General features: G+C 48.3%; 11 protein-coding genes across 11 annotated transcripts; 3 read left to right on the forward strand and 8 right to left on the reverse strand.

The window, feature by feature from the left end:
• Positions 1 to 114: 114 nt before the first annotated feature.
• On the forward strand, positions 115 to 1,673 carry GIQ15_03119 (lipase/esterase; the record flags this gene model as incomplete). Its single annotated transcript, XM_033550536.1, has 2 exons — positions 115 to 605; positions 695 to 1,673. 2 exons carry the CDS (start codon positions 115 to 117, stop codon positions 1,671 to 1,673), a joined length of 1,470 nt encoding a protein of 489 aa, XP_033407697.1.
• A 387-nt stretch (positions 1,674 to 2,060) lies between these two features.
• GIQ15_03120 (uncharacterized protein) lies at positions 2,061 to 3,965 on the reverse strand (the record flags this gene model as incomplete). Its single annotated transcript, XM_033550537.1, has 1 exon — positions 2,061 to 3,965. The coding sequence occupies one exon, from the start codon at positions 3,963 to 3,965 to the stop codon at positions 2,061 to 2,063; it is 1,905 nt and encodes a 634-aa protein (XP_033407698.1).
• A 773-nt stretch (positions 3,966 to 4,738) lies between these two features.
• Positions 4,739 to 5,800, forward strand: GIQ15_03121 (uncharacterized protein; the record flags this gene model as incomplete). The annotated part of the gene is made up of 1 exon (XM_033550538.1): positions 4,739 to 5,800. One exon carries the CDS (start codon positions 4,739 to 4,741, stop codon positions 5,798 to 5,800), a length of 1,062 nt encoding a protein of 353 aa, XP_033407699.1.
• A 246-nt stretch (positions 5,801 to 6,046) lies between these two features.
• On the reverse strand, positions 6,047 to 6,577 carry GIQ15_03122 (uncharacterized protein; the record flags this gene model as incomplete). Its single annotated transcript, XM_033550539.1, has 2 exons — positions 6,047 to 6,175; positions 6,239 to 6,577. 2 exons carry the CDS (start codon positions 6,575 to 6,577, stop codon positions 6,047 to 6,049), a joined length of 468 nt encoding a protein of 155 aa, XP_033407700.1.
• Positions 6,578 to 7,621: 1,044 nt separating this feature from the next.
• On the reverse strand, positions 7,622 to 9,170 carry GIQ15_03123 (uncharacterized protein; the record flags this gene model as incomplete). Its single annotated transcript, XM_033550540.1, has 7 exons — positions 7,622 to 7,683; positions 7,757 to 7,941; positions 7,996 to 8,100; positions 8,165 to 8,276; positions 8,348 to 8,469; positions 8,517 to 8,577; positions 8,993 to 9,170. The coding sequence occupies 7 exons, from the start codon at positions 9,168 to 9,170 to the stop codon at positions 7,622 to 7,624; spliced, it is 825 nt and encodes a 274-aa protein (XP_033407701.1).
• A 294-nt stretch (positions 9,171 to 9,464) lies between these two features.
• GIQ15_03124 (uncharacterized protein) lies at positions 9,465 to 9,944 on the reverse strand (the record flags this gene model as incomplete). Its single annotated transcript, XM_033550541.1, has 1 exon — positions 9,465 to 9,944. The coding sequence occupies one exon, from the start codon at positions 9,942 to 9,944 to the stop codon at positions 9,465 to 9,467; it is 480 nt and encodes a 159-aa protein (XP_033407702.1).
• Positions 9,945 to 11,134: 1,190 nt separating this feature from the next.
• On the reverse strand, positions 11,135 to 11,654 carry GIQ15_03125 (non-histone chromosomal protein 6; the record flags this gene model as incomplete). The annotated part of the gene is made up of 4 exons (XM_033550542.1): positions 11,135 to 11,164; positions 11,251 to 11,372; positions 11,437 to 11,532; positions 11,591 to 11,654. The coding sequence occupies 4 exons, from the start codon at positions 11,652 to 11,654 to the stop codon at positions 11,135 to 11,137; spliced, it is 312 nt and encodes a 103-aa protein (XP_033407703.1).
• A 4,166-nt stretch (positions 11,655 to 15,820) lies between these two features.
• GIQ15_03126 (Retrovirus-related Pol polyprotein from transposon TNT 1-94) lies at positions 15,821 to 18,552 on the reverse strand (the record flags this gene model as incomplete). The annotated part of the gene is made up of 2 exons (XM_033550543.1): positions 15,821 to 15,913; positions 16,474 to 18,552. The coding sequence occupies 2 exons, from the start codon at positions 18,550 to 18,552 to the stop codon at positions 15,821 to 15,823; spliced, it is 2,172 nt and encodes a 723-aa protein (XP_033407704.1).
• A 2,075-nt stretch (positions 18,553 to 20,627) lies between these two features.
• On the reverse strand, positions 20,628 to 21,943 carry GIQ15_03127 (uncharacterized protein; the record flags this gene model as incomplete). The annotated part of the gene is made up of 3 exons (XM_033550544.1): positions 20,628 to 21,265; positions 21,334 to 21,696; positions 21,754 to 21,943. The coding sequence occupies 3 exons, from the start codon at positions 21,941 to 21,943 to the stop codon at positions 20,628 to 20,630; spliced, it is 1,191 nt and encodes a 396-aa protein (XP_033407705.1).
• A 1,678-nt stretch (positions 21,944 to 23,621) lies between these two features.
• GIQ15_03128 (uncharacterized protein) lies at positions 23,622 to 24,563 on the forward strand (the record flags this gene model as incomplete). Its single annotated transcript, XM_033550545.1, has 1 exon — positions 23,622 to 24,563. The coding sequence occupies one exon, from the start codon at positions 23,622 to 23,624 to the stop codon at positions 24,561 to 24,563; it is 942 nt and encodes a 313-aa protein (XP_033407706.1).
• A 744-nt stretch (positions 24,564 to 25,307) lies between these two features.
• GIQ15_03129 (cytochrome P450) lies at positions 25,308 to 27,098 on the reverse strand (the record flags this gene model as incomplete). The annotated part of the gene is made up of 7 exons (XM_033550546.1): positions 25,308 to 25,705; positions 25,769 to 26,033; positions 26,307 to 26,368; positions 26,426 to 26,488; positions 26,539 to 26,641; positions 26,711 to 26,827; positions 26,892 to 27,098. The coding sequence occupies 7 exons, from the start codon at positions 27,096 to 27,098 to the stop codon at positions 25,308 to 25,310; spliced, it is 1,215 nt and encodes a 404-aa protein (XP_033407707.1).
• Positions 27,099 to 27,318: the final 220 nt, after the last annotated feature.

Genomic DNA, 27,318 nt, shown 5'->3' on the forward strand with positions numbered 1-27,318 from the left:
TTTTCTCTATCCTTTTTCCTTGCCCGCCGGTTGGACTTTTCTTGATCCTCCATCTCTATCTAGTTATCGCGCACACGACCGAAGATATAATCGTCCATCCAACCAACCGCCGTCATGGCGAACTTGAACTTGGAGTTGATCCAGCAGTACCTGGTGCGAATCCCCCTCGTGCTGGGTACCGCCATCCGAAGACTGCTCCAGCTATCGCCCGTCCAGGACAGAGTGAGCATGAGCATGGAGCTGCTGGTCGCCTTTGTGCGCTCGTTCCTCACCTTCGAGGACTCTGTCTCGAAGATGGCTGAAGTCAGGTTGACGGACTCTACAATCAAGGGCTACATGTGGATATCGAACGTCACCATGCCAAAGCCGGCAGAGGACGATGTGCTGGAGGCGCTGGTCAAGGCGATAGGATATCGTAACGAAGGGACCGAGACGTTCGACGTGCCCGATGTGCAAGCTGTGGAAGCAGAGTGGACGGGCTACAGGAAGGGCGCAAAGGAAGATACGCCGATTCCAGACATATCGGAGGAGGCCAAGTTTTCGCGCTTGATGGAGGACGTGGACGAGGATATGACAATTTTCTACGTCCACGGCGGTGCATACCAGTATGTTGTTCCATTCTTCTTCCCATCTACAATCTACAATTGCTTTTTCTTCTCTACAATTGGTATATGGTGTCCTAACGGGCATACAGTATGATGGACCCGGCCACTCATCGCTCTACGACGGCTGCTCTGGCGCAACTCAGCCGTTCTCGCTGTCTATCCCTACGATACAGACTGTGCCCCCAACATCCCTTCCCAGCCGGCCTTCTCGATGCACTGGTTGCATATCTATCGCTTCTGTCTCCAGCTGAGGGTTCCCTCCATGAGCCCGTTCCAGCTAACAAGATAGTCTTCGCTGGGGATTCCGCTGGCGGTGGTTTATGTCTTGGACTAACCCAGGCCCTTCTAACACTTCGAGAAATCATCCCTTCCAAGACAATTCGCTTCCATGGAAAGGATGTCCCTATTGAACTCCCTGCCGGCGTTGCCATGACCAGTCCCTGGTGCGACTTGACTCGTTCACTGCCATCTTCTTTTGAGAATGCAAAGTACGACTATGTCCCACCGCCACCTCAGAAGCCTGGTACGCTCTATACCCCTCTACCATTTCCCGCAGACCACCTGTGGCCTACGTCGCCACCGCGAGTTGACCTGTACGCAAATGCGAACATGTTGGCACATCCTTTCACGTCGCCGGGCGCTGGCCCAACGGGAATATGGAAAGGTGCTCCCCCGATGTTCATCGCAGTTGGTGAAGAGCTCCTACACGATGACGGCGTCTATTTTGCAAGGAAGATACATCGAGACGGTGTGAAAGTCGTCCTCGAACGATACGAGGGACTGCCACATTGCTTCGCTTTGTTAGCGCCTACCTTGCCCCAATCTCAGCGCTGTCTTCGAGGCTGGGCGAATTTCTGTGGCGATGTAGTCCACGATCGTGTGAAGGGATACGGAGAAGCACAGTACCTCAACCATGCGGCAACGAAGGCTGAGATTCGCAGCATCAATGATATCGGAACTCTGACTGACGAGGAAGTCCAGAAACTGATCAAGGATGGTAGGGATTGGCGTGTTGTTGGAGAGCAGGAGCTTCAGAGGGCGTGGAAGGAGAAGGGACTGGATTCCTGAATATATATTGCAATTCATAGCCAAGTCGTGGTTGCACACACCAGCGGTGCTGGCACTGGGTTCTTTAACTTCTTGCGTTGGATATTTGAGCCATGGTGCTATTATTCTGTTTAGCAATTGGTTTTGGTTATTTAATTATAGTCAGCACTTTTTCATCTTCACGCAATGTTGTCACAGTAGAAGTAAACTACTCGTATCTATAAACGAATAATGAATTATATATCGAAAACCCTTTCGAGGTCCGATAATGTCACTATCGGACAGCAAGAGAAAAGCAATATATATATAGTAATCCATATTTTCATATCTTCCAAACTCCAGACATCCCAGAACAAACCAGCCTGGAAATGATACAAAAAATACGCCATATCCATGACAAACGCTAACTTATAAATATTCATCACCCTGCATGCTATCACTTTGGGAGTATAGACCAGCACTTTGCTGATAGACGGTGGACACTGGTGGCTGGTAGTACGGATGCTGATCGTATATCGAAGAAGGGCCATCAACAAAGCCATCCCAAAAGCCAAACAGCTGTGCCATAAAACGAAACAATGCAACAAAAATAGTCCATATGGGTGACAAGACGGTAGAAAGATGAGACCAACGCCATAGCATAGTAGGTATAACAAATGGGTAACGTGGCGCATTAGGATTCAGACAATTGCGCTCGCACTTCACGGCGTATAGGGGGTGACAGTAGTAGTCGCACATGAGGAATTCGGCAATCCACCAGGTAAAAAATATCAAGAGGGCCCAGCCTACTCGTTTCCAAAAACGGCGGCTAGGGAGCGCCAAGTATAGACGGCCATCTCCGTAGAGGCCGCATGCTTCACAAGAGGATGAAGAGTGTTGATGCTTTTGTATCTTCGGTCTTTTGTTCTTTGACCCTTCAGCGTGGGGTCGAGATATCGTCTCTTCTGCCTGGTGCTCGAGACTCGACAAGCCAGCCCTGGCCTCATTGATGTTATGAAGAAGTGATTTTAGCTTTGAATTAACTCGGTCAATAGTCTCCTCGTCTGTATCGACGTGAAGGCTGCTTAGCCCTGGCTCCGACTTGGTCTGTCCTTCCTCAGTTTCTGCACTTGTCGATTTGTCTTCGAGGAGATCTTTAAGGGAATCAAGGGTATTTTCACCAAGGATAAGACTGTAGTCTCCGGATTTCCCTTTTTCTAGAACTGATTCCAAGGCACTCTTGGGAAGTTTCGGTTCTTTCAATTGTACCAATCGAGTGGAAGGTTTTCGTTGAGGCGGACTTTGCCGCTTCGACAAATCACGGGTAACAGGCTCGCTGGCCTTGCCAGCTTTCGATATGGATTCTGTTGGTTTGAGTTTGGCCGCTGGCGACTGTTGTTCCTTTTTGATGGTTTCTATATGAGGAGCCTTTGTCCGCTCCGTAAGAGGTGTGTCAATCCAAGCTCCTGTGACAACTGGTGTTTTGGCTGTGAGGGGGGTCTTCATCGCCGTTCTCTGTTGCTCTGGTGTGTTGACAGGGCTAGAGCTCCTTCTCGTTAATTTCCGAAGCAGTTGCGTAGAGTTCCCCCGACTCGTAGGCCTCGCCTTCTCGCTCGGCCTGTAAGAGAAGGCAGATGAAGCGGTATCTGGCCTGAGATCAGGCCTGGCCGCATCACGCTGAGCAATATTTTCAACGTAATCCTCCTGAGCCGCAGTTTTTGGAAACTGCGTCATCGAGCCAGCATCCTCCTTTCCTGAAGAAACCTTTACCGGAGGACTATCAGAGACCTGTAGTGATCTAGCGGTAAAATCGAAGTCATTGTCCCACTCGTTAACTGGCAGTCGTATCGGGTCCTCGGCCTGATTGTTATTATCGTCATTTGTAGTAGGGACTACTCCGTCTAGCCATTCCCTCGACCGCCTTCCGCGAGTCCCCCAAGTCTTTGGAACATTCAATGCGGGCTCCACGTGGTTATCGGGCTCCTGAACCTCCTGCTCTCTACCTTGCGCTTCCGCTTCATGATGACGCTGGAGATTTTCCATTGATAAAGCGGTCCTCAGATCGGTATCTTTTGCCCTGCTGAATATCGGTCCGTTGCTGCTGTTGGTAACGCGCTTCAACCGGCGCTCATCCAGCGCGTGTTGTGCTAGCTTCATCCTGAGATCGTCGTCACTCACATCGTCTAGAAAATCCAGGTCCATGCCGTAGATATTTTCCGTTTTACGATCAAGTGTCCGACGGTTCCTCGCTCCGGGACTTGGTGATCCTTGGTCTCTCCGGACCTGCTCTTCCTGCACAGCTAACTCCGCGAAATTATCTGCGTCACTAATCATCCTATACGAATCCAACAGCTCTCGTGAGGGTGGATTTTGCTGGGTAAACTTGGGCAACGCGGTGGAGCCCTTTCTCTCTCTTCCTATTGTATATCTTTGTGCTTCATCGTCCTCTTTTCCGCTATTAGCTCTTGGTGTGCTGCGGGGAGGTTCAGTGGCCTCGAATGCGCCTGTCAAGGTTCTAGTCTTACTAAACGTGATTCTGGATTCTCTTCCGTTCCGTATATCTTCAGCAGTTCTTCGCGATGAGGCAGTCGTCTCAAATGGCCGGTTATTTCGATTTCTATACCATGACGGGATAGGTTCATGGCCACCGACGCGATGGCCACGAGTAGTAGACATCGCTATTTGCGCAGCTAGGGAAGGCGGTTCTTAGCAATCGTCCGCATTGTAGCAAGTCCGCCCGTGTCAGTATCCCATTACCGCGCCAACAAGGAATACATAAACAATCCAGAAAATAAAAAAAGAATCCGCGGTCCAAGAAGACGGAATGTTGTAGTTTTGTTGTCCGGCCAAATCGCGTTCTACACGCCAAATCCCGAAAACGGACTAGCGCGCCTTATCCAGCTTTCGAGGTTCAAGTGCAAAAAGATCGAGATACAAACAACTTGTGCAGTTGAATAACCAGCTGCCATTCTTTTACTGTCGACTCGTTGCACTGCTGGTGACGACGGAGTATATCGAAATTGAGGCTTAGGAAAAGCCTAGACGCATAGCTATTCAGCGTGACCGGTCAATAGGTGTTTAAGGAGCACTCAATCTTACCGTCCACGATGGTGAAGAATGCCAAACAGGCACCCAAGGCAAAGGCCTTTGCGACAGCAGAGCCCAAGGCAAAAGAGGCCTCTAAATCGGACTCATTTGACGTCCCAGCAGCATTCACGCAGGCTCCATCCTCTCTGAAAAGCTTCCTCGAACCGCTATCTCCCAAACGCATCTATCTTCTCCATATCGATAACCATCCTCCCAGCTTCAAGCTACAAATATTCCTCGCCCACCTGGCAATAAACATTGTCATAGTCGCATTTATCTTATACAGGATATATACCGGCCTGTACACATATCCGGATATATTCACAGCGTTAGTAGGCGGGGACAGCCCGGCGAAAATAGACACATCAGCATCTAGCTGGGGCTTTTTATCCAGCACCATAGCTTGGAGAACGTTCAACTTTCTCCTAGACTACTTCCTAGCGACGCTCTTCCTGCCCTGGCCGGTACGATATCTCCTTGGTCCCGCCCGGTGCCGACTAGCAGTTGGATTCCAGTCCGCGGAAATAATCGTGCGTTACAGCCGAGAATGGAGCGAATCCCTACAGCCTGGTACATGGATTAGAGATGACGAAGCAGCGATGAAAGAACGCGTGATTCCCGCAATACTTCCACTCCGCCTACAGAATACCGGATATTTACTTATTGACGCTGATTGGGATGTCGATTGGGATGCTATTGTTAAAGCCCATCAACTCGTCAAATCCGAGAAGCTGAAGATCGAAGATTTCCAGACCAGCGTTCTTGTGCATGGCGGCCCATCGAAGGGCTGGCTTATGTGGAGAGTCGATGATGAAGCAACTGTCGCTTCAGGTGAAGGCTTACCGTCTGCTGCGCGTGACAGAATTGTCGCTTTCAAGGATAAGCTTACAGACTTGGGGAAGGAGGACCTATTCTACCGCTGGGTAGAAATTATTCAATACGAGAGTACCCATCCTGGCGGGTTCACTCCGGAGAGACAGAGGAGCGCAATGCTAGAAGTAAGGGAACTGTTTGAAAAAGAAGGTGTGGATTTTGATCAGTTCTGGAAAGACATTGGTGGCATGGAAGGAGTTTCATTGTGAGGCGGTAAAATAAAGGGGTACAAAGGCCCCGAATATATAGACTAATGAGCCATGAAATTCTAGCATTGCGGTTAACATTAATAGAAAGTTGCGACCGCATATAGGTCCTACTCAGTATTTTTATCTCTTCTCCTGAATCTTATGAATAGAAGGTCCTTTCCTCGCTGTAAAAACTGCATCATGATAGAAAGCTTCCCCATACTGTTGCTCTTACCAGCTAGCAACAATACTGACACGGCCTACCAATTAATGCTTTGGAGCATTCTGAACCACTTCCTTGGCCTCTTCGGCCACAATACCCTGGCAAACAAGAGCTGCCACCATATCGATGACCCAGCTCTGGCAATCCCGAAGCTGCGCCTTGCCTGTAGGCGGCTACATAATAAACGTAACAATCAGCCTGTGGGATCAACTGGTTCATTCAGAGAGCCAACTTACACCATTACTAGCTGAGTTCATGCTTGGACCTGGTGCTGCCACGGATAACGCAACTTCTTCGATACGATCTGTTGGCGTTACATCCGGCACTTCGTCTCCTCCAGGACCGTCCACAACAAATTCATCCGCAACCCGACCAATAGGCACTTCTTGGTGGGTGAGTGGTTCCGAATTTAGGCAATAGTTCCGCATAAATTGTAAAGTGAATCCGTTCAAGACGTCTCCTTGAACATGTATCTTTTTGCCAATGCCTGGATCAGCGAGGCTGGGGATGTAGATGGCCCAGTGGGCTTTGAACAGAGATCGGTTGTAAACTATGAGGAGGATATCACGGGCCATATTGAGAAATTCAAGTTTGAAACCTTTGTTAAAAGAGGCAGGCTGAACGTTGAGAGTGATGTGGGAATTTGGCTGCCTATGGCTCTCATATCAGAGGTTGGGAATTAGTGGGATATGCAAGAGTAGTCCTAGTTACTCCATACATACGTTGATGTAATCGATGGGCAGTCATAATGCCAAAACTAGTAGATTATAACACAGCCAAAGCTAGAACAACCAGTACTGGTATATATCTTGTTCATTTAGTGGTATCATATTTATACTCAAGGTGGAAGCTGAAATGGTGATCACGTGTATATAATGCCAAGAGCAAGAAAGTGCCCTGTTGGAAAACGCCCCAAAGCCTGGCGCCTTAACCACTCGGCCATCTGCCAAGACTATGGGTGGTTTTCTGCTCTTGGCAGCGGAAAATCTTAACGCCGGTTAATGCTTAGCGGACTTGAATATCCTACCTCGAAGGATAGAGACATTAAGCATTTAAGATAACATTAACAAGGCCTTATTAAAGCTTGATCCAAGGCTAACCTTATTATTGAAAAAATCAACGTTCGTATCATAAGAGTAGGGTATTTTATATATATATTTCAGAATATGCCAATCCAATAACGCAAATGTGCAAGAAGCCAACATGTAAACCAACAGCTAAATCTCAGCAGTAGTGCAAGGGCAAGAAGGAAAGAAATAACACAAGGCCGCTGGAAAATCAATCATAGCCGAACCAATGACTCCTAGAAAAAATTTAGGCGCCCGCTCAAACATGCTCGATCGGCTATTAAAAACGTTAGAATGGTTAGGGTCATAATTTCAGGTCTGGAGGAGGGGAGGACTCCAAGGATCGGAAATCGCGTGGCGTGGTAATATGTCGAAGGTGCCAAAAGGTGCTGACATGGGAAAGTGGAGATATATAGAAATCGTATAATGGAAAAAGATAGAGAAGAGAGTCAGATTAATCAATGATTCGTAGATCGTGAAATCGTTTTGGTTTTCGCTTGCTTATGCAGCGATGGTAAGACCGTTTCACATGATGTCGTAAATTGTTCATTTTTACTTCCTCTTTCGGATTACCTGCGCAACTTCGCTAATGGCTTCCATAAACATTATGGCATCTATAAGAAATCGTTAGTCAGAAGTATTCAAAAGGTGAAAAGGAATGAAAATGGTCGAGGGATGAAATCTAACCGTCAGAAGAAGTGAATGTGATAATGTGTTCTCCTCGCGATGTTACTGATGGCTTGTACTCGTCTGAGTTGATGAAGACGGTAGGGTGTAGTTCGGTAAGGTAGATTACTTCTTGCTCGACGTGACGCATCCATGAACGAGGTTTCTTCAGGTATTGATGAATGAATGCGGTCCAGACGGGGACGCTAGTGGTGAATTAGTATGCGTAACATATATATGGTGAGTTGGTGGGTATTTACTGTTTCAGTTCACCGTGTAGGACCGTCGAGTGTAGTCGCACTGCTCTGGTCTCACGGTCAACGTATAGATGGAGAGCATGGATATAGTGATTATCTACTGTCTCTCTGTCAAGTTATTAATGTTAGCTCTAGAAAACAGGGGGGATGGACAGGTTGTATTATGACATACCCTGAAAAAACCAGTTCTTCGCCCGCTAGCTCGTAATCTTTGATGCGGGAAACGGGATTCGAAGAGTCCTGTCCGCGTAAAGCAATAAAGGTACAGAAGAAGAATACCATGTCTGTAATGTGTATATATTAGTGATGAGCAACATATTATTACATTGTGAGGGTAGGAAGGGTTATGACATACATTCGAGAGTACTGAATTGTAGATTCGCCCATGCGACACGATCGTCCTTCCCACCGGAAGGGTGGCATAGCATGAGACACGATCCTTCTCGATGGATAAGGAGTGATGTGATGATGGTACTGCTGTACACTGTACGTTTGTCTGACTTGATTTTACACAGGACCCTCACTCGATGGTCCCTATCCCGTAGGAAGAAGGAACACGTAAGTTGCGGTCTGCCAGGAAATTTTCTATATGACCCATTAGTACGCTGACCCCTGAAAATAAGGCTACTTTCAATAACGGAAAAGAGACAGCTTACAATTGAAGTAATTCGATGTAGCCCTTGTCCAGATGCGCTCTTACATCAGGCATATTGTCGCCGTAACACTTTGTCCTAGCCAAGGGCGTATTAGTTAGAAGACCGGTCGAAAGTACATGGCACTCCCGGCATGTCAACTCACATATCTCCAGTAGACTGTAAGGGGGTCGAAGTAATCACGGAGTTATAAACTTTTGACGCCCAATGTCTAATGGTATTGGAAACTAGCGACATAGTATCGCTACTGGTAGAATCAACCGGAGACCTTGGGCTCGTCGGGTTCGACCAATGTATTGAATCCCGATGTTCTTGTTTCCTGCTTGGTCTTGGTCTCTCGAACGAACCACGCCGCTTCATCGAGGACTTCCGCTTTGGTGGTTCGGGAGCTACTGGTGGATCGAGAATGTGTTCCAGTGAAATTTCGGGGGTTAGAATGCGGGGAATATCGAGCGGCGGCATGGTCGGGATATGAGGGGCGGGAGGTGGTGGTGGTGGAGGTGGTGCAGGAGGCACAGCACCCATATGATGGAATGGAGTCTGCGGGAATTGTCCTGGCATTTGATGCTGTTGTTGATGTTGGTGATGCTGGTGATGCTGGTGATGCTGGTGATGCTGGTGATGCTGGTGATGCTGCTGTTGCTGTTGGGCCTGAGCCTGCTGTTGAGCTTGAAGTGCAACGTGTCGATCCTGGGCTACACGCAGCGTAGTGATTGCCGCACGGCAGCTTGCAAGCATAACCTCGTCTGCAACATCACTATACCAACAGTTAGAATGTATGCAGGAAGAATCAAAACAGCCCCTCTACTCAGCTTGAACTCACCCCTGTACGATTGCCGACATCTCCTCCAGCATCTGCTTATAATACCTTAGCCGTAGATGCAATGTATACCCTGCCTGCTGATAGAAAAACAGCCACATCCCGTCCCATGTCCTCTTATGCAATGCGGAAGTAGTATCGGCTATCGGCGTGCCCGCCGCAGTAGCAGCCGCATTATGTATACTAGTAATATGTATAGCTTGGTTCATACGATTTAGCATTTCAAAGATGTCGCGAAGTGACTGACGCAAGCTGGCGCGCACGATGAGCTCGAGATCACTTGTTATGCGGGTGAAATTATGTCGATGGGCGGGGATCTTGTAAATGCCATCTAGACCTCGCAGCATGGCACCGAGGGCGTACAGCTCCGCGACGACGGCAGTGATATCGACCGAGGCGGTGGGTACATGGGCGAGGAAGTTGAAGATTCCCCGTGCGATGTCCTCGCATGTCTGGGCGACGTCGAGGAGGTTTAACATGGTGGGTATCGGTATCGGTGTTGGTGAGGGGGTTACTTAGACATGCTCTATAGACGCGAACGAGCCGAGCCTATATCTCGAGTCCCTGAGCCGTTTCTTTATCGCTTTGGGACAATTTTACTGGAGATCGAGATTGACTGGTTGCGTGAGATGGGGGATCCTTCTGCTGGCACGACCGTGTGTACGTCGTCGAGATACATGCACTGGGGGGGAGGGAGGGAAAAGAGGCCGGGATTCTGAGAATAGTTAATTCGCAAACACGACGATCGCCATGGACAGCCACGGCTTTATATCAAGCTACATCACCACCGTAACCGTCTCATTATCGTCATCGCTCTCGTCATGCTCGCGTCATCAGCATCGTCAACCAGCTGAAACTCCGTCCTTGAGCCGCAGAAAGTCGAGATGAAGTCGCTTAACTGCCCAAAACGGCGATCACCTGCCTGCATGCGTGAGTTGTTCAGCTTAGTCATACTCATCACGTGGTAAACGACGTGGTTAAATCTCCGGCCCGCCCCTTTTTCCCTTCCACACTCTCCCATTCATGCTTCACCGGTTGAAGATGGGAGAGAGGGGAGAGGGTGGGAGAGAAGTCTTGCTTTTACTAGATACGGTCGTTCCTTTACGAAGACGAGAGCCCCTGTATCGAGCGTTTGAATAGTCTTTGCATTCCCCTCTCGACAGCCAGCGACGAAGAAAAAAGATGAATACGATGAAGGAAAAAGAGATAGAAACCCTCGAGAATACGTGATACAATTCATGATGACTTACAGAAGAAACCCCCTCCACCTCTTGACTAAAAGATGAAAGATAAGAGCTAGTGCATCGACGGCGAGGCGATGCCAGACAGACACGGAGAGAGAGAGAGAGAGATATAGAGAGATGAAAGGTTGATAAGTATGGTAGGGCAGAACGGGGAACACTTGTGGATGAAAATACATAATAGTATGGAACCATGAAACCCCCATCGATACCGTCCGTCCCAGAAGAAAAGCCGTTGAAGTGAGAGAAATGAGGAAAAAGAAAACCTTGAGATGGGGAGAGAGAGAGAGAGAGCGATTAAACGGTATAGCGAATACAAAGGACATAACCAGCAAGCACAAGCAGTACAGGAGAACACATGTTAACGCCGTGAAGGTCGAAAGGCAGCAAAAGGTCAATCGCGCCCGTCCAGTCGTCTGTCATCTGCTTTAAGAGGATTCCTCTTCTTCCTGGCGAGACTGCAGTTGTTTATATTGCGTTAGTCTGCTGTTGCAACTGCGCGCCTGCGAGCCGATTGACGCGGTGGGGATGCAGGGACGCTTACGTTGTATGCGGCCTTCTCGTCTTCGTATCTCTGCTTGTCGGTAGCGGCCTTCTCCTCATAGGGAACACGCTGCTTATCATTCAGAGCCTTCCATCGCTCTCCGAGAACCTTGCCAACTTGGCCTGGGCGGAGTTAGCCTTGACGCGAGGAGAACGATATGATGGTGACTTGAAAACATGGACTTACCGAATGTGATGTTGGGGTTCTCTTCACGAACCGACTCACGCTGCTCGTTGGCGAAGAACATGTAGGCGGAGAGACCACGCTTTGGCGCATTGGGGTCTATATCGCGCTGTTAGCTATATCGCGATCCAGCAGTGAGAAAAGGTGGTATGCTTACCCTTCTTCTTCTTCTCGGCACCGCGGCCCTTGGTCTTGCGGGCAGTGGTCTTTTCCTTTGGCATTTTGGCGAGTTTTATTTAATGCGCCTGTGTTCAGTGTTAGTCTAGAGTGGTGGAGAGGGTGTTGCGTCGAAGTGAAGAGGTATCAGGTTGGTGGTGGTGGTGATGGTTAAGGTGAGGGAAAGTGCAGGTAAGAAGAACAAGGGCAAAAGTCGCGTGGAACCACGTCAGAAAAGAAGCCCAGATGAGATAAACCAGAGTATAACGGCAGTGAGGAAGACCATGCGACGCGTTTTACACTGTTAGACGCGCTGTCTGACCATGCAGTGAAGCACAGCAGAGGTGGCAGCAGAAAGAGACAGAGCAAGAACAAAAACACACTCAGAGGGAACAAAAACATCAAAAGCACGATCGATTGAAACAGGTAAACACGAGAGGCAGACGTTGTGCACGCGATTGCGACGCTGTCAAGTAGAAGTTGTGCATAGTGATAGTGATAGATCTATAGATCATGGCAGCGACAACAACGGCCAGCAAAGGAGGAAATGAAAATAATAATAACAAAAAGGACAGGATGAAGGCAGAGAGAGTGAACGTGAGCAGTCGCAAGAGCGCCAGTGAGGTGTCGAGGGTGGCAGTCTTACCTGGTGTGAAGTGTAGTACTTGATGTTTTTTGTATGGGGGGCAACGAGTAGTTAGTATGGGCGAACTTCAGTGTAGGCAGAAGAGGGTGAATTTGTATGGGAGAGGATTTTGGGTGGTGGAGGTTGGAGAGCGAGAGGCAGAAGGGGGAGAGTAGGAAGAAAGGGTGGGAAGGGGGAAAAGTGCGAGGGCGCCCTCTCTCTGGCCTCGCTGCCCTTGCCCTGCCCTGCTTGGGCTACGCAAGCCAGGCGAAAAAAAAAAAAAAAAAGGGCCCTAAAAAAGAGGGGGTATGGTATGGTATGGTAAGATACACGGTCAGTGCCGCCAAGACGCACGTGAAAATACTGTACGGGCCTGTCACTTACGACCCTGTTACGTTACATACCTGCGTACGGAGTATACCTCGATACGTGAATACTCATACATATGCCAGAGATAGATATAGATATAGGATGTATGTGTATGTGTAGGTGCAGGTGATGGAGGATACGATGTGAGGATAGATCGCCGTCTCGTCACGGCCGCGGCCTTCCTGGTTCGAAACACCGGGCAGCCCGATCGCCCGCAGCAGGCCCTCCGATCGCTGGTCTGTAACTCACCGCAGGACCACCGCTGTCTTGCTGCTGCTGCTGCACCACTTTCCGGCACCACACCACCTTGCTAGCCTCGCCCCCCTACAAATCACACTCCTCCCCCGTACGGAGTAAGCAGGTACATACATATACGGGAGTACGTACCCAGTAAAACATCGAACGAGGTATAGATTACTCTGGGCTCCTTATATAATATATCACGTGGACCTGGACCGACTATTCTCCGTCTCTGTGCTTAGTAAGCTGTATTATGTCATGGATGGTTAGGCACGTGACTATCCATCGTGTTCGTTGCTTCCCATCTACTCTCAAATCAACGACATATCCCTATCCTTGATACTCACCCTCACCCTTCGTCTTTCCTTAGGCTTATCCTTACTCTTATCTTTTATCTTGTCCTTCATCTTCCCCTTGGCCCTAGCCTTGCACCTATCCTTAGGCATAGGCTGATACACTATGTACCCCAAGCTACAGTGGTAAGCGCTACTTTTTAGGCTGCACACGAATAGGGGACGTAGACTGCTTTGAAAGCTCATCTGGCATATATTATCTCATATGTTCGGAGGTCAAAGAAAGGAAATACAGATTTGCTTTTATGGCCATGATTCACCCAGTTAGTAGCACACTGCTGGCTGCAGGCACGTTGCCAAGATCATGGCAATGATCGCCATCCGTGTTTGTCAAGGATGGAGCGCTGACTGTACGTCGCAATGGAGACAGCATTTATCGAAGCGCGCTAATGATCGGTACGATTATGGCGTCTCTACGGGACACAGCGGAACGGCAAATCAATGCCTATAAGCCCAAGATACAATAGCAAAGAGCGAAAAATAGGCCTAATATCGATGAATGATGATAATAACTAGGGAAACAGGCCATATCTGGCCTCTATATATGGGGGAAGGCGTAGCGTACGTACGAGCCGTAATCAAACAGATCTGCAGGGGGGGAGTGGCGTTGGCCTGATACTGCCAAGACGCCGTACACACGAAGATTCTGACATACCCCCCTAGGCTCGTACGGGACGTACGATTTGGAACACGTCTGGGTGAACCATCGAAGAAAATGGCTGTTGAAGCCGTTATACGCACAAATATATCAAATATAACATAGTAGGAAATGGTAATGAGTGTGGTTATCCGTCAAATGTGTCGGACGTGTTTGAAGTTGAGCAGCGCAACGAATCTTGCAAATTTGATACGGTCCAGCGTCTTGCTGAGGCCGTCGGCAACATTGTCTGCGGTATTAACGTATCGTAGGTGCAATACGCCTTCGTCAATATATTTCTTAGTGAAGAAATAACGGTTGTCAATCCAGCGAGTAGTGCGTCTGTAAGGGGAGCCATTGATCACGGCCATACCGTTGATACTATCAGTTTGCAGCGTTGTAGGCGTATTAAAAGGTAGACTTAGTGATTTAAGGATCTTGTGCAGCCAGAGGATGTCCTTTACGGCTGGATCAAATGCCAGGAACTCCGCGATGGTGGATGACGGTGCGATCAATGATTGTTTCCGTGATGCCCAAGATACTGCGCAGCCGGCGTAAAAAAATATATAAAACTCCGTGTAACGGCCGTCTTGTTGGTCTCCGGCATCAACAAAGGCTTGTAAAGCCTGTTCAGGGTGTTCACCAAGCATCAGTGCCGCGGTGCGTTGGCCGGCGAGATATTGTAATATACGCTTGGCCCAGTGTAGGTGAGATAGGGTGACATCGCCGATCGAGCGTTGGAGTTGGCCAAGTGCTTGACATATATCAGGTCTTGTTTTTATAGCGAGCCAATTGAGACCACCCAATATTTGCTGGTAAACGTTTTTCTGAGATGGGTCCAGAGGCGTGTTCTGTGTGATGACCATTTTTATTTCCATTGGCGTTTTGATACCGTGTGCATGCTCCATACCGAACTTCGCCAGCAGTTTTTCTGTATAGGCATCTTGTGAGAGTAATATGACCCTTTTGTCGCGGATACGCTGTATTTTGCAGCCAAGAAAGTACGCAGGCTCCCCCATATCCTTAATAGGGAACACCCTGCCTAAACGGCATTTGAACTCAGCTATGATATCCTTTGTTGGTGCAGCGATCAATGCGTCATCCACGTAAATTAGTACGAGGAGGCCATCGGGCCTCGTGAACACGCATGGATCGTTTGTTAACGGTATCAAGCCCAATTCGTTCAACTGCTTGGTGAACTCCTCCTGCCAAAGCATACCTGACTGTTTGAGGCCATATAGCGCCTGGAGAAGTAAACAGGCGAGTTCTCCGCCTGATGGGTCGTAGGCTTGAAAACCGGTGGGCATTCGCGCGTATATCTTGTGTTTCTTCAATGCTACATGCAAGTACGCAGTTATGATATCCGCCTGTTCGCACTCGAGGTCTTCTATGGCTATCTTCGTAAGAGATAGTTTGATGTAAATCTCATGGACAACGGAGGACGCCGTTTCATCAAAATCAAGCCCTGGCCGCTGCCAATTGCCGCAAACAACCCATCTGGCTCTGAAATCTGTCGCGTACCCGTCTGCATCCTTTTTCATGTCGTATACCCATTTGCCAGGTAACATTTTGGCATCCTCCGGGGGCTTAGTAAGGGACCATGCTTTGAGCGTATTCAATTTGGCGATCTGCTGCTCCATCGCGGTCCACCATTCGGCTGCCCGTTCGGATCTCATTGCCTCTTTGTAGGTGGTTGGCACTGGTATTTTGTGTGCTAATATCTTTTCTGTGAGGGCATAGGATCCCCCTTCGTAGCGCTCTGGTGTTTTGCCCTTGTTGCTGCGAGCAGATACTCGGATAGGGCGCGGCGTTGGGTCTTCGGGTGGCGGTTCGAAGGCGCCTGGTAAGTACGGTGTTGGTGCTGGTGATATACGGGCACTGCGCCGGAGAGGCTTTGGTGGCTCCGGTGGAGCGGTAGAGGTCTTGGCGTTCGATATTTGTTCAATATTTTGGGCAGATATTTGGTCATTTGCACTTTTAGCGGCTGTTTGGCGCTGCGGCTCTGGCTCAGATAGCTCCTGATTGGTTGACCTTGTAGGCACGTGTGCGGGAGCGGATATCGGCGATGGTGATAGGGTGTGTATGCGCGTGGTTGGCTGACTAATGGCCTGCTCAAGTTCAAATTGTAGCTGCCAAGGCACTTGTTCGTTGTTCTCTATCGCGAGACGTTGACGTGATGGGACTGGCACGGCTTCATCGGGTGCCTGTTCAATCGATTGGTGTACGGCTTGGGGTGCCGTTGGGACTCGTGGCGGCGCTACTGTTGGTCCTACACATGGTATCGGATCTTGTTCCCTTGCCGGCAGGGGTGGAGGTCTTGTTTCCTCTAGGAACTTGACGTCTTTTGTGTGTATTATCTTGCCGGTCTCAGGGATCCATATTTTGTAAATGTGGCCGTTGCCAATATAGCCCACGAGCCGTCCAATCAGGGCTCGGGGATGCATCTTTTGTGATTGAACACGGTCTTCCTTGTGGATGTATACATACGCCACGCAGCCGAACACGCGGAGATGTTCAAGTGTGGGCTTGGTCCCGTACGCTTGTTCGTATGGGGACTTGCGACCATTTGTGCCCTCTGGTAGGCGGTTTAACACGTAGCATGCGGTCTCCGTTGCCCAAGGCCAAAGTTCCAGGGGGAGGCTCGCATCGTTGAGCATTACCCTACTGGTTTGTTCGATGTACGCGGCATGGCGCTCGGAGATACCGTTCAACTCAGGTGAGCGAGGTGGTGACAGTTCGATGCTGGCGCCTTTGAGCCGTATCCACGTAATGAACTGTTTGAATTCAGTGCCGTTATCACAGCGTATTTTGCGCGGGTAAGAGGTAGTCTCTGTATTCAGGTATTCACAGAGGCCTTGTAACACCTCGCTGGCCTTATCTTTGCCGGTTAGGGGGAATACCCATTTGAGCCTGGTGGCATCGTCAATTACGACGAGCATTTGGTGATAGGCTTGTAGGCCTGGTGGCTTGATTGGCACAAGGTCCATGTGGAGCTTCGCACCAAATTGTGAGGCACGTTCTTGGGGGTCTCTCGAGACTATCCTTCGTGCTTTTGTTAGTGCGCATGGCTCGCAGTGTAATTTTGTAGGGGCGTCAATGTTATTTGCCCTTGCGGCTTGGAGATGTGCTGGATATCCGCAGTGTGCAAGCCTTCGGTGCCAGGTCTCTGGTGAGATGTTGGTGGTAGGGGCCTTCGTCGCTGCATTTGCATGGATAGGATCGGGGTGTATTCTTAGCATCGTAACGCCGCCACCACAGTAAGTGTAGCCTATCAATGAATCGTCCCGCAGCGAACGTATGGTATTATCCCTTTCTGATATATAGGCACCGTGTTTTGTCTTCAGGTCCTGGCCGGATAGGAGGTTGTGTACTGCATGTTCCGAATAATATGCAGTAACCACTAATTTGTTGATGGTGCCGTTATCCATTAGGAATGGGATCACCACATCTCCCTTACCAGTCATCTCGGAGACTGAGCCCTGCCACCCGCGCACCGGGGTGCTGTTTGTTGGTGTGAAATTGACGAATGAGGCTATATCATTGCAGATAGTGTACGCGCTGCCTGTATCTGCTATCCACGTTGTGCGAGAGCTCGAATTTGGCGCTGAGTTCGCTGTTGTTATTATGTTGATATCCGAAATGTTAGGCGTCACGTGTGTTGCTGCACCAGCAAAGTTAGTAACAAATTCGTTATTTGTAACGATATTTGTAGCAACGTTTGAACCACCAACGGCCGTATCTCGCGCGGCTGTTGCGGCGTTTGGTTGAGTTGGTGTCCTCTTCGGTAAGTATGCCCATATCCATCCCCTTGAACGCCAGCCTGGTGGACGGGCGCTTGGGACTAAGAAATGACATCTACTGATTTTGTGCCCAGGGATATTGCAATATCCGCATTTGCCGTCCACCTCTTCTGGCAATGAGGCCATGAGATGTTTGACGTGTTCTTCGTGGGACGTTCCTTCCGGAGGTGCACCTTTTTGTCCCTTCCGGGTGTTGCTCGCCGTACGTGCTTGAGGTCTCGGTGCGGCGGCTGTTATCTTCATATTATCAACTTTGGCCAGCGTTCGTGAGCAGTAGCCGAGGAATTGCTCGCGGGTGACGTCCGCGGGCTTGATTTGTTCGAGTTCGTTCATTATGAGATTCGACCATACGGTCATCTCGTCGTTGATGCCATGCACCAGGTTGTCCAGTGCATCAGCCGGTGGGAATGGGTATCCAGCTCTGGTGGCATCCACGTACAATTTGGAAAGATTTTCAACGAACTGATGCATCGTGGCATAGTCTGATCGTTTGATGGACTTCCATTTGGCCCAGTAAGATCGTGCGTCTGCAGGCCGTGTGTGGGTGAAGACCTGCTTGATGACGGTAAACAATTGATACGCCGTGTCAATTGGAAGGCATGAGTTTTGTGCTTGACGATATAAATCGAACGAGATCTGAGATGTCAGCCAATCCACGACTAGGGCGTCTGCGGCCTCCCATCTGGCATGGTCTTCGTGTCCGTCTGGGGGTCCGTTTGGTATCGATCCGTCGATCATGCAGCGTAATTGCTGCGTTCTCAGCCTTCTTTCGACATTCGTTACCCACATGTCGACGTCTCTCGCATTTGCGAGCATGGTTATACCCGCGATCGGGTTGAATTTGGCGACGTCCGGGATTCGGTGCCATTCTATTGGCTGAGTTTGGTGATCAACATCTGCAGCTGCAGCGTCCTGCAGCGGCATGCCCGTATCAGGCATCTTATTGGTATCCGGGCTAAGAGCGAGGGCTCATAACCTATCGGAGCGCGCTAATGATCGGTACGATTATGGCGTCTCTACGGGACACAGCGGAACGGCAAATCAATGCCTATAAGCCCAAGATACAATAGCAAAGAGCGAAAAATAGGCCTAATATCGATGAATGATGATAATAACTAGGGAAACAGGCCATATCTGGCCTCTATATATGGGGGAAGGCGTAGCGTACGTACGAGCCGTAATCAAACAGATCTGCAGGGGGGGAGTGGCGTTGGCCTGATACTGCCAAGACGCCGTACACACGAAGATTCTGACAGCATTCCTCGGTATTCGATTGCGACAGTCGAGCTCCATGGCATTGGCGAATCTAAACGACAATACGAGGCGACACATGAGTGCTTCCGCACAGGAATGGGCGTAATCACCTCGGTGCTTAAAGTTGAAGCTGGTGATATATTTATCCAAATCAATATTATTGTACGCCGCATAGGTGCGGTAACCCATCAGGTGGGAGATTACGCCGGGCATGAGTCTCTCTGTCTCTGAGGACTGTGTATGCTTTCCAGGCGTCAAAGGCATAAGCCTGCAGGCGGAAGTCCCTATCATTCCGGCGGATTTTCTGAATCTCATGTAAACTGCCCCAGTTGTCCTGGTTAGCACCAACGATAAACCTTGCTTGTTGGTTTAGCACCTTGTGGTGACAGATGAAGAACATTTTTGGCGTGCCATCTTCGAATTCTTTGCCCAAGGTATAATTGGCTATCGCACTGGGGGGGACTGGCTCTGTTGGTAGCCCGTCCACGAAATCTTTCTGATTAAGTACCAATTGGATAAGGATCTCACGTGGAGACCGCGTTGGTACCTCTGAGATACGAGATATTTGATTGATTTGATTGGTCAGGTGGGTCTGGAGCAATCTATGAGATTTCAATCTATCAAGCACTAATCATCTAAATACACGATATTGAGCTCCTATTTATGTTCCTCATACGGCCATGTATCTTGCCATCGCGGAGATGCCAGCTACAGCTGAAACAGGCGTTAAAACGCCGGGCGTAGCATTTGTTCGATGATGGAGAGCTGACACTGATATTTAATGAAACGGCGTAGTTGACTAACGTGTTTCGTACGATCAGGCAGTATTACACCGAATCTCCGTTCAACAGTACCGTAGCCCCCGCCCCCAAACTAGCATCGTAAGAAAGAGTGGTGTTGATTCGCATTTGGGTGTGCATCTATTTATTCTCCGTCCTTCCAATATTATTGTCATAAGAGTGCCGAGAGTCGGCGTTGCGACTTGGAATAATCTCTCCAGACAGTTCATTAGGCGGTACGGTATTATTGCAGCTTTATATCCCTCTACAGCTCCTAGAAAAACCATCTTATAACAGATGCTGTCACAAAGGGCCATGGATATATCTAGTACCCTACTCCGTATTAGTATCATAGAAAGGGTTAAGAGGGAATCATGAGCAATCAACGTACCATCATTGAGTATCATGATACTCTTGCATGAAATAACCGAAGGTCTTTTCTCACTCTCACCGCAGCAGACGCGGTCACAAGTATCGGTAGGGTACAATAGGTTCATATTCCCGGGTATCGTTACGCCTGAGAACACGGCAGTAGTGGTCCTCTTTGCCTCCAAGCTCATCGTGTTTGTATGCTGCAGTTGTGGCTGTGAGAGTTTGTAGGGGTGAGATGTTTAGGAGTGTACCAGATGAGAGGAAGTAAAACATGGCTTTTATATAGTCGATCTGGCTAGCTCAAGATTGCTAGAGTATAACACATCCTAGCTACTAGTAACACAGAAAAATGTTTGTTAAGCGGCATATTGCAGCCTGCATCTAGTCATTGATGGGCCTAAGAAAAGATAGTCTTTGTTTAACCCCATTTTGAACCCCTTACGCCATCTGTCCTTTGACCTGTCTGGGGGACTGCATAAAGCGGAAGCCATCCATAGATAGGATATAGACATAATTTTAAGAGTACCTGTATCTAGGAGTGTCTGGAAAACACAAATATGAAAGAAACGCCAACTTTCGCTCAAGTAAACCAATGGGGCTTTAGGATGATTAATATTTTTCGTGAAGCCCATTCTTCACTAGGTACATAGCGCACTGTTGGCTAGCGGCGACCTCAGCACAGGAATGCGGGTAATCACCCCTGCGCTTGAAGTCGAAGCTGCCAAAGTATAGCCTCTCTCGTTGTCGATCCCACGCCATATGAACTCGGTAACCCATCATACCACTACAAACGTAGCAGCATGGATGGGATTCACCTCCGGTGGTGAAAGCCTGGCCGTGCTCGTTCCTGCGGCCAAGGAATGAAGGGTGTCCCCTCATATCTTCGGCTAACCGGACCCTCAAAGCACCAAGCTGCAAGGTGCTATAATCTTTGTGGTTAATAGCTCCTGCCTCTTGGATCTCGTGGTCTCGAAGTGCCTTATAGGCAGCCCACGCCCGAGGGATATAGGGTTCCAGGCGATAATCTCGGTCTCTTCGACGGATATCGCCGATTTCCTTCAGGCCCTCCCAATTCTCTTGGTTGGCACCAACAACCATTCGTCGCGATTGATTGCTTGGGATATCGTGGTAGCAAACGAACAACATTTTTATCGAGCCATCGGCGACGGGTTTCTTGAGAGCCAACTTAACGATGTCAGCCTGCTGTAAAGGCTCGAATGGTAGATCGACACGGTCTCCAATGTTCCCTATTTGGAATGTTAGGTTGGGTTTCGTAGAGTTAACCAGAAAACATAGGAAATCGAGTAGTACTAACCAAGAAAGTTTGCTGGATTTGTGCTAGATAGCCTGTCTCTGAATGTCTTTCTCCCAAGAATAAGCTGGAGAAGGATCTCCCTGGAAGATCGCGTGGGTACCATGTGCCCTTCCGCCACGAAGGAAACCAGCAAAAAAGGAGAGCCAAGTTCCAGCCTTGAATAATGCCATTCGGCCTCGAGGTTTGACACGGAAGCCTCTGCGGTATCCAGGAGGTCACCAAGGCTCGGAGCGGCTCCACGGAAAAGCTTTGCTACTGCGATCTCGTTCCGGTACTGCTCGACGGTGGCTTTATAACCAATGTATACCCCTCTGAGCATAAAAATCTTGTGGCAGATGCTCTCTGAGAATCTTCTCACTAAACCTGTGCCTGTATCAGCATTATGTATAAGCTTGGAGAAAAACGTAGTAGCCTACGTACCATCACTGAGTATTTCTGGATACTCTCGACATTTTCGCCTGAAAAGCCAAAGGTCTGATCGTGTACGCGCTGCGGCACATGCGATCACGACGAGTGGTGTAGAAAACCTTTTACAGGCTTGACCTGGGCTGAGGTCATTCTGTAGGGCAACTCGTGGAGAAACCGCAACGGTAGTTTCTCTGGGATCCATCGTGTGTTCGTTATTTGCGTGATTAGGTAGTAAGTAAGATCCGTAGATGGTTTAAATCCAAAGAAAGGTGTACTTGAAGGAGGAAATGGACGTGTTTGAATATTGGTGTGCTTAATCGCTTAAAAAGTTCCTCGTGCGTGAAAGAATAACACAGCTCGAGAAGTGGGCAGAGGACAAAAGAGGACGGGAATGGTAGCTGCACCACAGTAGTAGTGTAGGACGAATATGGTATCAGATATCATAGATATAATAACACAAAACGCCACCTGTCCCCTTAGCCTGCGATGATTATCGGCAAGAAAGAAGAAGCTACATATGTGAAACAAGTTATCATTCCACACCACTCCCCATCATCAATTCTTACCCTTTACATAATGAGGGAAATGCATAAAAAAACCATAACCATCTGCAAAAAGGTAATACATAAGCGGTGTACGCTGGATCGGAACAATGCCATCAACAAACGACCGATACGCCACCAACGGCCTCTGGCATATCAATATCGGAACTTTGTGATACTCGCCACCGACAAGTAACAGCAGCAAACGGGGACATCAAAGAACAGGGCAAAAGCTGATGGAGGAGATGACTCACCCGATGAGGATATTAGGTCCCCGTGCGGGCTCTAATTACCCGTTTCCTTCTTCTCTTCTTCAGCTTTGTATTTTAGTTCATTGATGCTCGTTTGGGCGCAGGCTTAGATGATATGACCGTTACATACGGCAGTCTTCATCAAAACCCTTTGATGCCCTAAGGAAAATTGAAGGCAGCCTCTGGTTAACCCCGCCCAGTAGCCTTTAAGTTTATCCTTAGACTTGTCCTTGATTATAGGGACCCTTAAGAACCTTGCTCTATTACATAGTAATTAGGCAGTAATGACACATCTGCATATCGCCAATATGTACGTTACGGTAAGGCTGCACCGATAGGTATAATAGTGGCGTTGTGGGTATAGTTGTTGTTAGTTCTATAAACATTGGAGCTAACTATAGGAATGATGGTTACCATCAAGCAAAAGCAAGCAAGAAGACTTCTATTGTTACCCGTCGCAAGGAATACCGCAGCATATTTGATCTACCTGCATGTATGCCTTCGACTAGTTGAAATCCCTTGTCAAAACTTGGCTTGAAAGAGAAGAGTTAAGAGAGTGTCATTCCTCCTGGTATCAGGAGTAGGGTAAAGTAAACGAGATCATTACTGCCGCTACCCGCCGCAAGGAATATCATTGCAGATTTCGGCCTGGCTCATTATATATCTCCAATAACCAAACTATCTGATCAACTCTTGGTCGTTGTTTTAGAGGGTGGGGTTAATAATTATTCCGACCCGCCGATCCACAAGCCACCTGCAGGGACCCACGGATCTGCCGTCTTAGATTCTTAGCTTATCACAGTAAATCTCCGTGACATCATCGTGACATCTTCCTACCACAAGGTATGACAACCTGAAAGGAAAACTCCGCTTGACTCACTTCTCTCTTTGTCCCTCGTTTGTTGCATATTTCCGTCACTTCTACCTTCACTTCCATTTGAAATACCTCATCTTTACCCTTCACTTCCACCATCTATCTACGGCTCTCTCTCTACGTCTATCTCTCTACTTCTCTCTCTACATCTATCTCTACATCAACCCTCATCTACTTTTTTCAGCAAGCCTTATCAGCTACAAGCCAGCCACCATGCCAACAATCCAGGAGTTTGAAGCTTTTGAAAAGGTGGTGAAAACTATAGCCTCCCATCCTGATACGTCTGCGTTTCCGACCTCCCTCGCGCATAGATGGCCCAACCCGGTTGACCAGATGGCATTCCTGCGCTGGCAACTACAAAGGGGAAATGAGCTACAGAAAGTATTTGATACTCCTGGCGCCACCAGTGAGCAACTTATAGAACTGATCGACAATATGAGCTACAATTCCCATGAAGAGCGCTGTGAGCTTCTCCGAATCATCGACAGTCCCGTTGTCCCTTGGATTCATGTCGGAAAAGACAAATATGGTAGCCACTACCGCATCTCTCCACAATCCGATACCCTCTATCCAGATAAAGAGTTCTCCCCTCCAGGCGGCAATGAACCCCTCCCAACCAGTGTCCTGGGGGTTAACCTTAACGTCCAACCCCGAAATCCCCCCTGTCGCCGAAGGGGCCATTACGCTGAAGAGAGCAATATGTCAAACGAGTCCGATGATACTTCCGATACAGGCTTCGTTTTCCACCAGATAGGCATACTCGAGGAGTGGGTGGGCGATAGCGGTATTCCAAAGAGCAAGGAGAATATTTCGCAGGGCCCTTGGTTTCCAACTGGGTTTGGAGTGGTGGTGAAATTCGGCCGAAATGGGCTTGCAGATGGCATCTACATCATTTACAACTTCCTCCCTGTGGACGATTGCACCTATGAGCGAGCCAAATGCAGGTCAGACCATCCCACATGGGGATATTTAGGGAGGCGGTCGGACAAGTTCGCTGTCGCGAAGATCGCGAACCAGATGTCGAGTCTTGGATTTAACCGCCCTCTGTCGCTTGATCAGGTCGTCGATCACCCCGTTGAGTTGGTCAATGCTGTGCATGATTCTGCGGGCTTTATTATACGGACCACCGTTGCGGATGTTTCCTGTGGAAGGTGACGTTTTGCTATTCCAGCAGCCTCCCGTTTACTGTCTCTTGGGTTTTGTGGGCTTGCATCGAAGACATTGGATTATGCCTCATATTCTCCATACACGTCTATCTAGGTCGGTATGCTTGCATATGTTCCTCTTATCTTGATGTATAATTTGCCATCATCTTCGTGCATGTTGTATTTCCTTTGGTGTGACACTTCTCGGGGATTTTCCTTACCGGTTTTAGAAATCAAGAATGTAGGGTGCGATATATCTACCCTCTTCTGACTGTACCTAGATGCAATAATTCATTATTAATTTTTTGCATGTACCTTGCAGTCAATATACTGTAACCAAGGGATGGTATCATTGAACTTTACTTCTGCAATGTAACATTCATATCAATAGCAAAGCAGTAAAACACCACGAAACGGCAATGAAATTTAATATGACTTCGCTGCTTTCGAGAAAGGATGACGGTAAAGGGGATGGTGCATAAAATTATACAGATAGCAACAAAGCCAGGTAAACAGGCAAAGAACCGATCGCATTTTCTGTCCAGGTATGCTACTGTAGTAGCAACCATAGCTTAAGTACATCTAGCTGATTAAAGGGAGCGTTATTAGGCAATATTTAAAGAAGTAACATGGCATTTTTCTTTGAGGAGATGGTGGTCGACTCTTAGATCCAATGGCCACGAAAATACCCTGTTGCTATATCAAGTGGCCAACTGTGGCCCCTCGCCGTTGAAAGAGAGCCCGTATACTAATTTTACCTCCTTTTAACCATTAAGCTCGCTTCTGGATTGCTTAACATTTCAAAGCCAATCTCGATGATCTTTGGCTCACGGTCTCCTGCGATTTTGACATCGTAGTTCATGAGAATATTCGCTAATGCAACCTTAAGTTCGTTCGCTGCAAAAAATCTGCCGGGGCAGATAGGCTTTCCAATCCCGAAAGCGATGTGCTCTCGGCTCGTAGATACTAGCGCCGCAGTCCCATTTCCGGACTGCCGTAGACGGAGAAACCGGTATCCATCGTAAACAGTCGGATTTGGATAAATCGTCGGGTCCCACATCATGGAAGAATCAACGGCAAGGTTGGTTCCTTTTGGTAACTTCATCCCGTTGGCAAGAGTAACATCGCAAAGGGCCTTGCGCTCAAGGTTTACTTTAATGGGGAGAAATAATATTAGTCTTTGTTAATGGTTATCAGGCATGAGCGGTAAATTACCTAGCAATCCGGGCTTCAACCGTTGGCTCTCCTTAATCACGCTATCAAGGAGCTGCATCTTGAAAAGGCCCGCAGTCGTCCAGCCATCCTCCTTCAATGCTTCGCTCACTTCATCCCGTATTGGTTGAATGAGTTTTGGATGGGTACAAATATCCAATAAAGTCTGTTTGAGTAATTCGGTGGTCGTATGCAATGCACTCACAGCAAACGCCAACTGTGCAGCAGTGTGATCAAGCGATCGACCCGCAGCTGCATCTCTAAGCCACTGAAACGTGTCATCATATATTTTTGGTTTGTCTCCTTTTCCTGAAAGCCTCTCGGCTTTTACCCTGGCTTGAAATATTGGGTCTAGCATTTGGCGAGCTAGCCGTACTTGTGCTTGACACTTTCTGCATTCGGGGAGCAGCCACTTTGCAACTGGATGGAGAAATGCTGGATATGAGCGGAGTGCTCGCACTCCCATGAATGTATTAATGGTATAAGTGATTATAAGATTCTGCCATTCAGGGTTCCGAGATAGCTCAGGACCGACAAATACCGCAGACGACATTCGTGCAATAAAACTGACAGCATTCTGCGGCCAGTCGACAACATGCCAATCTAGAGCCAGGATTAGCAATTTGAATATTCCGAAGAGTTTCTAGATGAATAATGTACCTTTACTGTCATCCCAGGCTTCTTTAAGTGACTCTTTGATGTGCTCCTGCATCACCTTACACTCTACTCCAACGTTAGCATAGACCAACTCTGGCCTCAAAGATGGAACTTACGGCTACTTTGGTTCAGCTTCTTTTTGGCAACATCAATAGTAATTTTCCTTGGATCAGTAACCATACCAATACCTTCCATCCCTGGGTATCCGCCGAAATACTCCTATTTAGCAAATCCAGTAAGATTCAGCACGTCACCACTTATCTGTCAAATATAATGGAATTGACGTACATGGTGGACAAGGGCCTGATGGTCTAAATCCAAGCAGCCCTTCACCCACTCCGTATACGATGCTGGAAGTATCACACGAGATCCTAGAGCTGTTATCACTCGAAAAGGGCCGTCGAACTGGATGTTGTAGATTAGGTTCATTGCTTCCTTTGAAAAATCAAAGGCCGGTATTTTATCGTACCCTCTTAACGCCGTCCTTAATCAAGTTCCTGGAATTCAAAAGATATTCCTTGTGTGCTCTTTTCAGTGAAAAGTCCCCAGGGTATGAATTGATAGTTGGGATCTCATCTGGATCCCTGGTCCAGAGCCACCCAAGCACTATAGCGACAAGCGCTGTAATGATGGCTATGGATATCACGGCATAACCGTCGCTTTTCTCAGCTACCATATTAAAGGAGCCTCTTTGTGGATTGTTTGTTTCTGTATCTCTTGAGACTTCCCTCTAACCCAGACCTACAGCCTCTATATAACCCGTCATTTTATACACATCACGTGACTATGATGCTCTATCACTCATCTTGAGTCATGGTGCATGGTGCAATAGAAGGCTATCGCGAGGATCGATCACAAATATAGAGGTAGAACACATAGCTGGTCTCGGTTAGAAA

This window comes from Arthroderma uncinatum, assembly GCF_011692745.1.
Source record: "Arthroderma uncinatum strain CBS 119779 chromosome Unknown scaffold2, whole genome shotgun sequence".
Classification (NCBI taxonomy): Eukaryota; Fungi; Ascomycota; class Eurotiomycetes; order Onygenales; family Arthrodermataceae; genus Arthroderma; species Arthroderma uncinatum.